Source organism: Orycteropus afer, unplaced genomic scaffold (assembly GCF_000298275.1).
Source record: "Orycteropus afer afer isolate SDZICR_OR568_19922 unplaced genomic scaffold, OryAfe1.0 scaffold00026, whole genome shotgun sequence".
In the NCBI taxonomy this organism is placed as follows: domain Eukaryota; kingdom Metazoa; phylum Chordata; class Mammalia; order Tubulidentata; family Orycteropodidae; genus Orycteropus; species Orycteropus afer.
Window position 1 is genome coordinate 1,184,315 of NW_006921613.1, and position 14,519 is coordinate 1,198,833.

The 14,519-nt window shown below is 37.8% G+C and overlaps 1 protein-coding gene across 1 annotated transcript in view; it reads left to right on the plus strand.

The window, feature by feature from the left end:
- PRTG (protogenin) overlaps positions 1–14,519 on the plus strand; it is a 177,224-nt gene that overhangs the window by 156,724 nt on the left and 5,981 nt on the right. The window contains exons 13-17 of the mRNA XM_007935142.2: positions 600–786; positions 2,383–2,510; positions 3,273–3,443; positions 12,168–12,350; positions 13,869–13,989. Of these exons, the coding sequence (XP_007933333.1) occupies positions 600–786; positions 2,383–2,510; positions 3,273–3,443; positions 12,168–12,350; positions 13,869–13,989 (790 nt within the window). The remainder of the gene's footprint in view (positions 1–599; positions 787–2,382; positions 2,511–3,272; positions 3,444–12,167; positions 12,351–13,868; positions 13,990–14,519) is intronic.

The following is a 14,519-nucleotide window of genomic DNA, read 5'->3' on the forward strand; positions in this document are numbered from 1 at the left end:
TGAAATATAAGTCTCATTACTATTTAGAAGCCTTGGTGGTTTTGTTACTTTTAATCTTCCAATCCTATACTACTTTGAACAAGTAGGTACTCAGTAAATATTTGTTTAATTGAGATGTACTGAATTATAAGAACCTGTTTTAGTTTTGTATGCAAAAGCTCACTAGAAATTTAACTCGGAAAAATAACCAATGAATACCACATACTGAACTTTAGTTTATCTGCTTTAACTTCGAGGCTAATTGTTTTCCTTCAATTACTGCTCAGTATTACTGCTACCAAGAATGGTTCAGTTTTATTGCTACTAAAGGGGATGTCATTCTTGTCCACTGCTAGCTTTCTGAATGTCTTTGGCTGGTAACTTGACTTTCCTGTGCTTGTTTCCCAATCTATTAAAGTGTTGATAATATTTGATTGCTTATCTAACTCAAAGAAGAGTTATTTAGGCTTAAATGATGTATCTCTAGACAATTAGGAAAAACTGGTGGAGGAAAGATCAAAACTTAATTTACAGGGTGAGGTATAATGATTTTACCATTTTACCACTTTCTATATCAAATGATATGTCGTGCAGCAAATTAACACTGTCTTTTTTGATAGCTGTTCGTGATCGCATGGTTCCTCCTCCACCACCACCGCACCATCTCTATGCGAAGGCTAACACCTCATCTTCCATCTTCCTGCACTGGAGGAGGCCTGCGTTCACCACTGCACAAATAATTAACTACACCATCCGCTGTAACCCTGTGGGCCTGCAGAATGCTTCTTTGGTTCTATACCTTCAAACGTATGTAGCTTCTATTAATAGTTGTTTTCTTTGCTTCCTTCCCTATTCATATGCACTTTTACTATCTCGGGCTTCAGCTATAGCATTTTTCAGGGCATGAGGCTGGGCAAATAAAAAATAATTTACCACTTACAATAGCTACCAAAAAAAATAAAATAGAATTCTGATGGGAGCTCTGGTAGCATAGTGCCTAAGGCACTTGACTGCTCACTAGAAGGCTGGTGGTTCAAACCCACCAGCCACTCCTCGGAAGGAAGGAAGGAAGGTTGGGCAATCCTACTTCCGTAGTGATACTGCCTTGGAAACCCAAGGAGGGGTTGCTATGAGTCGGGGCCGACTCCACTCGACGGCAAACAACAGCAGCAATACCTTACTTATAAAATAGCTGCAGTTTTTATACTCATACCATATTCAATCGTGAAAATGGCACTTTTTGACACATACCTTATGTAAATGATTTTTTATTTGCCCAGCCTCGTGCAACAAGATTAGGCAAAAAGCTACTATTATTTTCAAGAGGATAAACTTAGCATGTTGGAAGAAAGAAACAAAAGGCCGTTTTCATGCTAATATCAAAAAGTAGGCATAGTTGTCATTCTACTTTCTATGTTATAATTACGAAGATGCCCACCACTATAATTTAAAAAATTTATTGACTTGAAATATTTCAGAGTAAATCTCTTTGTATAGGCATTTCTATACATTTTACGTATTAACAACAAACTTCTGGCAGTAACACACTCCAAAGTGCTAGGTGAGAGTAATGCTGGCTGTGATGGTTAAGGTTATGTGTCACCTTGCCTGGGCCAAGATTCTCAGTGGTTTGGCAGTTACCTATGACCTTTCTTCCATTTTGTGATCTGATGTGGTCACCCTCAATTTTCACGTAATGCCAATTTTCACATAACAACCTGATCTTATGTCGATAAGTGAGAAGTAAGTGTATTGTTAATTTTTTTTTCTTTGACACAAGGGTTCATTCAGTGATGTTTGTGAGGAATATGACGGAATATGTGAGGCATTGACAGAATACATGAGGACATTTCAGCAGCAGCAGCTCTAGTCTCACAGATGCAAAAAAAGAATATACACTTTACTGATAGCGAGGGCTGGTTTTGACTCTCCTCTCCCACCTTTCTTTTTCTTCTTTTTTTACCCCACTTCTGTAATTGTTACATTCCTATTCTTCGATTTTACTAAAAAGAACTCACTAAAAGAATGTTTTTTCTACGTATGTAGAAAGTTGATTATTTGGTAATTTCATAACATGTTTTCATTCCTTTTTTATCTTTCAGTTTATTGAAAAACAAAGTACAGAAATATAAATGCTGAATAGCAAGCATCTTGTTTATATTATATTTGTATCTATATTGCCTGTTTTCTAGTTTCTTCTTAGAAAGGGAACTTTTAGGCTTATTTCTAGAGGATAATAACAAATGTAGTTTTTTAATAGATTAGATTGCTGTTTTAGTTTAAATTGTTTTTTTATAAAGAAAATGAGGAATGATAGTAGCCCTATCTATAGTTGAAAATACTGATAATCTTTTAGAAAAAATATGCTACCAGCATTAACAGCTTCATTACTCTTTAATATAGATCAGAAACTCACATGTTGGTTCAAGGTCTAGAACCAAACACAAAATATGAGTTTGCTGTTCGATTGCATGTGGATCAGCTCTCCAGTCCCTGGAGTCCTGTAGTCTACCATTCTACACTTCCAGAAGGTAATGAAAGTGGGTCCCCTTAGTGAGTTTTGTCTCAAAAAGGAAAAAAAAAAAAAGTAAATGTTTTTAAAAAATATATGTAATTTTGATGATGATACTGCCCTGGTTGCCACCTACCAGTTGATGTGTATGTGCTTAGCTGCACCCATATGATTTTAAATGGAAATAAGTAAATAATGTATTTGTTAATGATATGAGGAGCCAGCATTAGAAGCTATTTCTCTTTGGGCGCAGCTTAGGCACAGTGCATTGAATTGGTGGATATGGTATCTGCTTGAGTGCCTATTCTATAGTTTATGTATGACTCTAACTAAGATAGTTCATGTCTCTAGACCTCTATTTCTTTATCTCCAGAATGAGGGTGAAGGACTAAGTGATATATAAAGATCATTACAGCTCTGCTGTAACTATGCTGAGAGGGCAAAGGACATTTATTTCAGTGGACGTAGGTTTCTTTATACAGTTAGTTTGGCTAATTGTATCAAGAATAATTCCCCATCTGGAAGTCTGCCTTCTCTGTTAGGTCTTTTAATATTCTAAACATTATTAAAATGAAATTCGCTTTCAGAAAAAGAAGGAAAAAAACAGGACTTTGCTATTTAGCTTTTAATGATCTGCAAAAACTGTGATTTTGAGATTCTTGATAGTGGTTGTTAGTTTTTCAGACTCTTCTAAGCCTATCAGTTTATTAGCCAGGTAATTTCAATGTTTATGAACAATATTATTCTAGCAATACAATATGTTTTTTACATGTATACACAGCACCAGCAGGCCCCCCAGTTGGAGTAAAAGTGACATTGATAGAGGATGACACTGCTCTGGTTTCTTGGAAGCCCCCTGATGGCCCAGAAACAGTTGTGACGCGCTATACTATTTTATATGCATCCAGGAAGGCCTGGATTGCAGGAGAGTGGCAGGTCCTACACCGAGAAGGTAAATATCCTAAATTACCAAGAAGGATGAAAAGTAGAGTCATTAATGATAGGTAACCAAGGGAAAGAGGGATCTGGAGTTTGTTTTGAATTTATATTTTTATTTATGATTTGGAACTCTAGTGGAGTAGTGCCTAAGGCATTTGACTGCTAACAAGAAGGCTGGTGGTTCAAACCCACCAGCCACTCCACGGAAGGAAGACTGGGCAATCTACTTCCATAAAGATTTACTGCCTCGGAAACCCAAAGGGGGTTTGCTATGAGTCAGAACTGACTCTAGGGCAGGGAGTTTAGTTTTATTATTATTTTTTTAATTTCTGATTTAACACATTTTTTTAAGGATTCTGGTTTTATTCAAATAGCATTAAGAAGTCACTGACATATTTTAAGCATGTGAATGATTTATGCTTCAGGAAGATTACTCTGTTGTGAACAGAGCAGGTTTGGTTGGAGAGGAGTGTGGGTAAGAATTATGCAGAAGCATGAATTGTTGTTGTTATGTGCCGTCGAGTCGACCCAACTCATAGCAACCCCTCCTTGGGTTTCCGAGGCAGTATCACTACGCAAGTAGATTGCCCCATCTTCCTTTCGAGGAGTGCCTTAGCCACTATGCTACCAGAGCTCCCAAAAGCATGAATAAGGAACTAATTATTATGGTACAGAAAAAAGATGATGAACCTGGATTAGGATGGTAAGGATTGTGATGGAGAGGAGAGGTTGGTTAAAGGATAGTCAAGGAGGTAAAATCAACAGGTTAAGGGAAGGGAAATCATTGTGGATAGTTACTAGGTTTCTGGTCATGATGTGCTTTGCCCTAAGATGGGAAACAGTATAAGAGGACCTGATTTAAGGGAGAAGACCTCTGCACTGATACTAAAACGGTCCACATGCAAATAAATTGACCCCTATGAATATTGTTGTTGTTATGTGTCGCCGAGTCAGACCCGACTCATAGCGACCCCTCCTTCGGTTTCCGAGGCGGTGTCACTGTGGAAGTAGATGGCCCAACCTTCTCTTCGAGAAGTGGCTGGTGGGTTTGAACCACTGGCCTTCTGGTTAGCAGTCAAGTACCTCAGGCACTATGCTACCAGAGCTCCTCCTATGAATATTAGGACCCACTTAAGTGAAGGAGAAAGCTGATTAGGGTTTAAAAACACCAAATTTAATTTTTTTCAACATCTTTTTTTTTTTAGCTGAGAAAAATTGAATTCTAAAAAGCTCTTCATATTCTTACTGCATACATTTATTATTATATCCTTAAAAATCATTTGAATTAATTATTTTTAATTTTAAAAGATTTTAATCTTTCATATATAGTATATATATAATTTATGTATTGGCCCATCTGAAAATTGGCCTTTGGGACTTCTCCAAATAGGAAAAATCCCGTGTATCAATTTTTAGATGGTTTATCATGTAAGTAGTAAAACTTCATTATTTTGGCATCTTCTTAATTCACATATACATGCTGGAAAAAGAATGCCTTGCCAATCATTTAAAAGCTTAAGAACGATTTGAAGGGCATTTGTTGACCATCTACATATTCTAGATACTGTGCAGTACTAGATACCACATACATTTTTACTTTTCAAGAGGAATATTTACCCAATTAAGAGAGTAAACTTTAAAGACACTTATGTGGATGTAGTTGTAAAACTCTTATGTGGCTATAAAATAAACATAGTAACTTTAGCTGGTGTTTTGATAGCTATATATTCATAGTTTTCATTAAGCAGAAGTTCTGCTAAGTAATAATTTCCTGGTCACTAAAGAGATTGAAAGTAAGAAGTACTTAGCAACAATTTGATTTTGTATTTGTATCAATTATCTATTGCTGCATAGCAAACCACCCTGAAACATAAAACAACTGTTTTGTTTTCTCACAATTTCATGTTAGCGATTTGGACAGGAATCAGCTGGGCAGTTCCTCTGTTGATCCCTCTCGAGGTCACTCATGAGGCTGCAGTCATCTCATAGTTGTGACAGGGTCTAGTTGGTCAAAGGATAAAGCATTTGAAACTGCTGCCAGATCAGCAGTTCAAACCCACCAGCCACTCTGCGGAAGGAAGATGGGGCAGTTTACTTCCATAAAGATTTACAGCCTTGGAAACCCAGTGGGGGTGGCTATGAGTCGGAATCAATTCGATGGCAGTGAGTTTTGAGTGAGATGGTTTAAAACCAGCAAGAGAGGGTTCCATAATCAGCAAGAGAGGGAGGAAGCCCATTGAACAAAGCTTTATGAACCTTTCCTTGCCCGTTGGGCAAAGGAAGTCACATCACTACATCCAGAGTCACTACCAGAGCTCCCGAGAAAGGACTACATAGGATAAAAAGACAGAGGTATAATTCACTGGGAGTCATTTATGTTATAACCTACCACAATATTCTTAAAATATATAATTCAGTTTCATTTATCTCAAAGTTATTTATTAAGCACAATTTTTGGCCAAGCAACTAACGTGAGGTGGTGTTATAAGTATTAATAAAGAATTTTGATCATGAACAGATACTTCTTTTAGTTGCTCATTTATACCTGCCTAAAAAGAAACAGCATTTTGTTTGGCTCCTTTTACTGCATTCATTTGTCAATTTCAGGCATTGCTCAGAAAACAACATTTTGCCTCACTGATGGCCCAGTAGTGAAATGGATTGTAATTGCAGGTTTTTATAACTATATAAGCCTTTCTAACTATATAATAGTACACAGTGAAAAAAATCTATTTTTGCTATTATACTGCTTATTGTGATTTTAGGAAACATTCTCAGTGAGTAGCTTTTGTCTTTTGATAGATCTAGAGAACATTTTCATAGCTAATGTCAGTAATTCATATAGAAAAAAATAAACAATATAAGTAAAAAGCAATTGAGTTTCCTTTTTTAAGAGAGAAAAATATAAAAAGTTTGACTCACTATATTTAAATGAAAAACAAGGGATACAATATGGCACTTGAAGAAAAAATAAAATATAAATTTAGAGTCTTTAATGTCTAATTATGGCCATGTTTAGAAAAGGTAAAGGTATAGGAAAAAAATGGGGGAAGAGAGAAGGGGAAGAATGATAATATCTCTTTCCCATATATCTGTTAATCTTCTTCTAAACATGTGTGTTTATACATACTTACCTATATCTGTAATCTACATGTTTAATACGAAGTAGAACAAGGTTTCTTTTTCATGAGTCACAACATTTTAAAAATATTCCTGATGAGCAATTGATATTTGTAGCTAAAAGAGTACATAGTAAAATGTTGAGCTGAAATGTGTGAAATTATGCTTATGTGTAATTTGAAGTGGATCGAGAATTACAGCTTTTACCTTCCTAGTATGCAGTAAATCAGCATAAAGTACTTAATTATTTTAAAATCTAAAAGGCACTGAAGGAAATAATGCTGTACTACAGTAATTCCTAACTCTTTCTCATAACATGAGTTTCCCAAGATAGTAAAGATGTCCCTCTTTAAAAAAAAAAAAAAATGATTTATGTATTTTGAGAAAGACTGTATGCCATTTCCCCCCATTAGAGATTCACATTGGAAATTAAAGTCCTGAAGTTAAGAATCTACTTAATTTGGCATTTGCCAGATGAATTGAACAACCAATGGTAGGAATAGATTCATCTATTAAACAAAATTCTTATTGGGTGCTTACAATGTGCCAGGCTCTATTCTCAACATTGAGAATAGAGTCTACCTCATTGGTGCTTATATCCCACATAAGAAACAAATATATAAATTTTCAGGTAGTGTCATAATTGCTATAAAGAAGGCTATAACAAGGAAAGAAGCAAAGTGATAAAAGTAGTAAGGCAAATTCTCTTGGAGGAAATAACATTTCAGCAGAGCCATATGGGTATCTGGAGGAAGTGCAGAAGCCTTGAGGGAAAAGTGTGCTTGGTACTTTAAAGAACAAGAAAGTCTGCAAGGCTGAAGGGAGGAGTTGGGTGGGGAATAAGAAATTATGTTATGGAGGTAACTAAGGACCAGATCTTGTAGGTCAGACCATAGATTTTATTCTAAGAGAGATGGAAAACATTGGGTGGATTATTCTGCCAACCATCTGAAAAGTAATTATAAAAAGAGTAAGAATGTAAGCTAAAATACCATTCAAGAGGTACTTGTCCATGTAAGAGCCAATGGGGGTTTGAACAGAGGTGGTAACAATGAAGGTAATAAGAAGCTCTTGGAACATAATTTGAAAGAGGAGCCAGCCAGACTTGCTGGTAGATTAATCTGGGCTATTAAGAAAAAAAAAAGATATGAGTCAAGATTCCAAGAGAGAATAAATGGAATTACCGTTTACTGATGTCAGGAACACTTTGTTGTTGTTAGGTGCCTGTTCTGGTTACCTAGTGCCACTCTGACAAGAAATATAACACAAATGGGATGGCCTTAACAAACAGGAGTTTTATTCTTACAATTTGGAGGCTTTAAGTCCAAATTCAAAGTGCCGGGCTCTAGGGGCTGTGTGAAAGCCCCTCAACCTTGGGGTCCAGCTCTGCCTCCGCTCCCGGCCCACTGGAGCTAGAGGTGTTTCTTCACTCAGACAGCTGCTGGCTGCTAAGGCTGAGAAGCCCCAAGGTTGACAAGTAAAAAGGCACAGTCCCAATGTTACCAAACCACACGGCAGGCCATTAACTTAAGTCCACTGTAAGTCCCAAGGTCGGCAGAGCGTAGCAGGCTGCTGAGCAACGATACAGCTACGTGCAGGGTCCAAGCATGCCATAGGCTAGAGACCATTCCCAACGTTCTTCCTTATATACAGGAAGCAGACAATATCCCAATGGCAGCTACTCAGCTGTTTTTGGTAGATCCCACCATGGAGTTGATTGCCAGTCTCCTCATGGGGAATAACTACCACCAGCTGCCCAGCCATTCAACCAGGCCCAGCTAAGTTGGCACACAAACGTAACTACCACAGTGCCATTGAGTCAGCTTCAACTCAGCAACCCTGTGTACAACAGAATGAAACACTGCCTGGTCCTGCACCATCCTCACAATCTTTGCTATGCTTGAGCCTATCTTTGTAGCCACTGTGTCAGTCTATCTCGTTGAAAGTCTTCCCCTCTTTTGCTGACTCTGTACTTTATCAAATATGAATGATATCCTTCTCCAGGGACTGGCCCCTTCTGACAACATGACCAAAGTATATGAGACAAAGTCTGGCCATTCTCGCTTCTAAGGAACATTCCAACTGTACTTCTTCCAAGACAGATTTGCTTGTTCTAGCCGCCCATGATGGTATTTTCAGTATTCTTCACGAATACCACAGTTCAAATGCATCAGTTCTTCTTTGGTCTTCCTTATTCATTGCCTATCTTTCACTTACATATGAGGCTATTAAAAATACCATGGCTTGGGTCAGGCGCACCTTAGTCTCCAAACCTAAAGGAACGCTTTCCCACTGCCATCGAGTCAGATCTGACTCACAGAGACCCCTCTTTGGGTTTCTGAGGCAGTATCACTACGGAAGTAGATTGCCCCATCTTCCTTCTGAGGAGTGGCTGGTGGGTTTGAACCTCTATCCTTCTGGTTAGCAGTCAAGTGCCTTAGGCACTTAGCTAAAGGAACGCTTTAGGAAAAGCAAAATTGGTGATGGAAATCAAAAGAGTCTGGTTTAAAACATGTTAAAATAGAGGGAGATTAAGTCTGGGTTTCATGGGAGAGGGGCCGTCTAGAAAGATAACATAGAAGTAATCAGATATAACTGATATTTAGGGCTGTAGAACTGGAAAAACTCACGTAGGAGTTTAAACAGAAGAGAGAAAAGGTCTCAGACTTCATTGTAGGTCACTTCTTCAATCCTGAAACCATAGTGTTTGTTTTTATATATTAAATTAACTTTCCTTGGTCACAAATAGCTCACATTTTAATGTGAATTCAGTTGACATTTACTGAGAATCTTGTACAAAGTACAAGATACCTTAAGCTGTTCACATATGGCAAAAAAAAATTTTTTCTGTCCTCCACAAGGGGAAGAGGATGGAGTCGAAGAGGATGGAGTCAAAGAGGTGACAAGGAAGACTTAGGTTTATTGAGTAGATACACTTGGGTCAGACACTTGCCAGTGATGATTCATTTAATCCTTATAGTAATTGTATGAGGTGAGAATTATTGCACCCACGAGGAAAGTAAAGTTCAGTAATGTGCTTCAGGCCACAAATTTACTTAGTTGGTAGTATACCAGGATTTGATCAACATTGATCCGACACTGAGCCTGTGACACTATCCTGCTTGTGCAACTCCTTGTCTAGCTAGAGATTCAGAAACACATAGAAGGCAGTAGTCTGCAATAATCATACTAATTGATAGTGAGACAGTCTGATCATTGAACGAGTCAGATCACTTTAGTATTTAGGAACTGTTTTAAGTACATTTATAGGGGAATCAGAATTTTATAAATGATTCCCTTTTTTCTGAATGAAAACTATGTGTGTGTGTGTGTGTGTGTGTGAATGGGAGATACATACACACACACACTGCTGATACACTTACAAAATTTAAATCAAATGAATAACATTTAATTTCAGTTAATAATTATTTTTTCCAAGTGCTTTTTGAATTAAATGTAAAGTTTCTATCATAAAATGGAAACTCAGTTTATTTATATCTGTGAAGAAACTAAAATGTTCTCCCTGCTAGCTAATTCAAACATGTCACAATACATCTTTGGGTTTTTATTCATTTGCCTAAGAACATGGTAACAGTGGAAAGATTCTTCCTGATTCTAAATCAGGCTTGGTTTGTTTATTTAACAGTTGTGTGCTCAAGTAGCTCACACTCTGTTCAGGCCAAGTTGAAACCAGAGAACAGGAAAACAAGCTGTGTTTCAGGCTGCTTGTATTGCTGCTCCATTGCACCATTGCAAGGTGCTTCTTGCACCATGTGACCTGAAGAGGTGGCTCTGTATCATGACCTCAACTCTAAGATCACCCCACATTCATTTACATAATGAATGTACTCTAGCCAATACACTGGGGTAGCAAGCTGTGGCTTGGAGGTGTGTGCTTACAAGCTGTTGTAAGTTCTTTGAAGCTATTGTAAGGATGCTGTGAGTCAGGAAAAAGTGAAGTGAACTCTCCTAGGAAAGCTAGGTTTCCCTGTGGATACGCACCCACCAGTTGTTCAATGCAGTAGCAGAAACAACAGTCTGACTGAATTTCCCTTACACCTGCTTTCTTAACATTAGGATTAATTCTTAGGGTGGGAATCCCTCTTATAAGAAAAAGACTTCAGTGCAGTGGCAGACTAAGAACAGAAAGACACTTCAAGAAATTGCAGTGGTGTATGGAAAGTGAATTTGCTCTGTAAACTTTCTCCCAAATCACAATTTAAAAAAGAAAGAAAGAAAGAAAGAAATAGCAGTGGCCCAAATTAGGGATCCTTTGTAGCAGTCACACCAACAGAGAAAATCCCTTCAGATACCTTTGTTGTTGTTTGTTGTTAGCTGCTGTTGAGTCAGCTCTTGACTTGTGGAAACCCCATTGTGATTGATCCATGGGATTTTCATTGGCTTATTTTTCAGGAGAAGATTGTCAGGCATTTCTTCCTATCTGTTTTTGTCTAGAAATTCTACTAAAACCTGTTTAGCATCATAACCAAAAAAACCCAAACCCACTGCCGTAGAATCATATCCGACTCATAGCAACTCCTCCTTGGGTTTCTCCTTGGGTTTCCAAGGCGGTATCACTAGGGAAGTAGATTGCCCAGCCTTCCTTCTGAGGAATGGCTGATGGGTGTGAACCACTAGACTTCTGGTTAGCAGTCAGATGCCTTAGGCACCACGCTACCCAGGGCTCCCTTTTAGCATCATAGCAACACACAAACTTCCACTGACACATAGGGTGGTGACGATGCATTAATTACATAGGCTGAGACTCAAACCCAGTCCCCATCATGGGCAAATTCTACCACTGTGAACTCTCGCTGCCTGATAGCAGATATCATATATGAATTCAAATGGTGATTACTTCCAGAGAGAAGTGGTGCTGAGCAGGTTGCTGGTGCTAACTGTGATAGCTAATCTGAGAGCTAGGTCTTCATCATTCAGGTTTCTACATAAGTTTGGCATGTTCTTTTATGTCTGTATTGATGAAATCTTAGGTAATGATTGGAAGGGAAAAATATATATTTGTGCTTTCAAAACTAATTGTGTTCTTAAAATGTAAGAACAAGGTCATCTATCACAGCTATTAACATAAGTGATTTAAACATTTTTATAAGAAAAAAAAAGACTCTTGCAATGGATTTTTAAAAATCCAATTGTAATTATTGACTCTGAGTTTATTATACCATTCCCTTTGTATGTGTATGCTTTCAATTTTCATAATGTCTTAATGCAGTTACGACCATACTTACGTACAAGTGTGTGTGTATATATATGTTTTAAGATATGTCTATAAAAGCCCAAACAAAAAATATGCTCCTTTTAAGAACTACACCAAAAATAAAATTATAAAGAAAAGTTGTGTGGGGAAGTGCACATGGTACCATGTTAAGTGAAGATTCTAGGATGGAAAACTGTATACAGTAAATATATATTCATAAGAAATATACCAAAATGATATCAATGGGAAAATGTCATTTTATTTATATTTATCTTCCCAAATATTCTACCATGAATTTCTGTAACTTTTATAATCAGAATTTTTTTTTTAAATAAATGACCATGTTTGTGTGATTCAAAGAATGAATAAAAACTTCTTAATTTGTAATCTATATGTTTATAGGGGCCATAACCATGGCTTTGCTAGAAAACCTGGTGGCAGGCAATGTGTATATTGTCAAGATATCTGCATCCAATGAGGTGGGAGAAGGACCCTTTTCAAATTCTGTGGAGCTGGCTGTTCTTCCAAAGGAGGCATCTGAATCAAATCAGAGGCCCAAGCGTTTAGATTCTACTGATGCCAAAGGTCTGTATATTGCCACAATCACCATGATTTTTCAGAAGAAAAAATAAGTACATATATTTTTTTTCAGCTCCCTTATACTTTATTTCAAAGCCTACAGTGGCAGTATCCCCAAACCCACACTAGGTTCCTTGACTGGTTACTGTGAAATTCTGATGTTATGGGGCTACATGGTTCTTCTCTGTACTCCTAGAAGGAGGCAAAATTACCTCAGAATTAACTGCAGTTCTCAGGTCACCATGTACCCAATTACTTCTTTTCCCAGCTGTGCAACCCCCAAGAAGGACAAGTCACACCACCCATGAACTGATGAGAGTAGGCTTCTTGGGAGGTTTCATGGAAATATACAGCAGTGGTGGTTGTGGTGGTCAGACTAAGAAGAACGTGGTTTTCATTAAGAGTTTTCATCACAGGAAAACAGCTTTTCCAGAGAGAAACTTGTTTCTCTCAAGAAAAGCAAAAGGGAAAAAAGTATGTCTTTAAAGAGCCACCCTCACCACAGTCAGAGTAGTTGTTCTACAAGAAGCCAGGGCCCCTGTGGTACAAGACTAGATACCTTTTCCTGCTCTCAGGGAGAGTCAATCTGTGGGAAGAGGAGAGTGGTGGGTTTAAATACAAGAAGTACCAGCTAATCTCAGGACAGGATTAAGGTCCATGGAGAATTCAGTGTCTCTCTCCGTGTGTGTGTGTGTGTGTGTGTGTGAGAGAGAGAGAGAGAGAGAGAGACAGAGACAGAGAGACAGAGAGAGATTGAAGAACAGGAAAGCAGAAGGAAATAGTCATGGTAGCTACCATATCATCAAAGGAAACCAAGAATAAGGCTTCTATTCAGTTCTCAGATACCTGGCTACTCAAATGGTCTGTGGGCCAGCAGCATGGGCATCACCTTAGACCCTGTTAGACATGCAGAATCACAGGCCCCACCCCAGACTTAGTGAGTCAGAATCTGCCTTGTAACAAGAGTCCCAGGTGTGTGCACACTAAAGTTTGAGAAGGACTACTGTATTTTACATAAATAGGAAATTAACATTTATGCTTTATGCCTTTTAGCATTATAAATTATTAACCTAATGTTTATGTTTCATATAAGAATATTATGTCTAGAGCTCATATTTTTAAAAAACCATGGTCATCGAGTCAATTCTGACTCGTAGCCACCCCCATTGGGTTTCCAAGGCTGTACATTTTTACAGAAGTAGATTTCCTTATTTTCCTCTTGCAGAGCAGCTGGTGGGTTTGAACCACTGACCTTCTGGTTAGCAGCCAGAGGCCTTGCCCACTATACCACCAGAGCTCCTTAGAACTTGTATTTAGAATCTTCAATATTGGAAGATAAACCAATCTTAGATATCTCTGATAAAAGAGTAATATGTGTCTTTTCTGCTTAGACATAGATAATGGCAAAACTTTTTCTTTGAGATGAAGAAAAATGGTAGAAAAGTGAGTGTTTATCTGATAATTATGATCAATGGCATCATTTATTTTTCTGATTGATTCTGAGTAAATGTGTTTCCCATCTAGCTTATTCAGGCTATTACCATCTGGACCAAAAGTCAATGACTGGCATCGCTGTAGGTGTTGGCATAGCCTTGACCTGCATCCTCATCTGTGTGCTCATCTTGATATACCGAAGTAAAGCCAGGTGTGTTCCATTACTAGAGATGTTGATGTGGTTAGAAACATTTAAATTCAGTAGGAAACAAATCAAAGTCAGGTGCCTTGTAAAGTAACTGGTATTTTTCAACTTTAAAATAAATATATTGTTACTTGAATTCATATAGCTGTAGAGATGTTCTCACTCTGAAGAGGACATTATTTTCTTGCCATTTGAAAAAGATTACTGTGCCAATAAAATATTCTTAAATAAGAACCTCATTCCTTTTGTACTTTGAGTGAAAAACACAAATTATATCCTTGGGCTTAAAATTAAAAAAGACGCAATCTGATATATCTGCTCATTGACACAATCTCTGGTGTCTGAGATATTTTCATATTTAGGTAGCAGTACCTGAAGTGCGTAAGTCACTGGGACCACCATCTTCACCATCATAGGACATATGGTTGGGATTCCCCAGACAAAGATGAAGACAAATATAGTGACTCATGATTGGGTTCCATGTCAGGCCATTTAATCTGTGGCTAATTTTGTGTGTGTGTGTGTGTGTGTGTGTG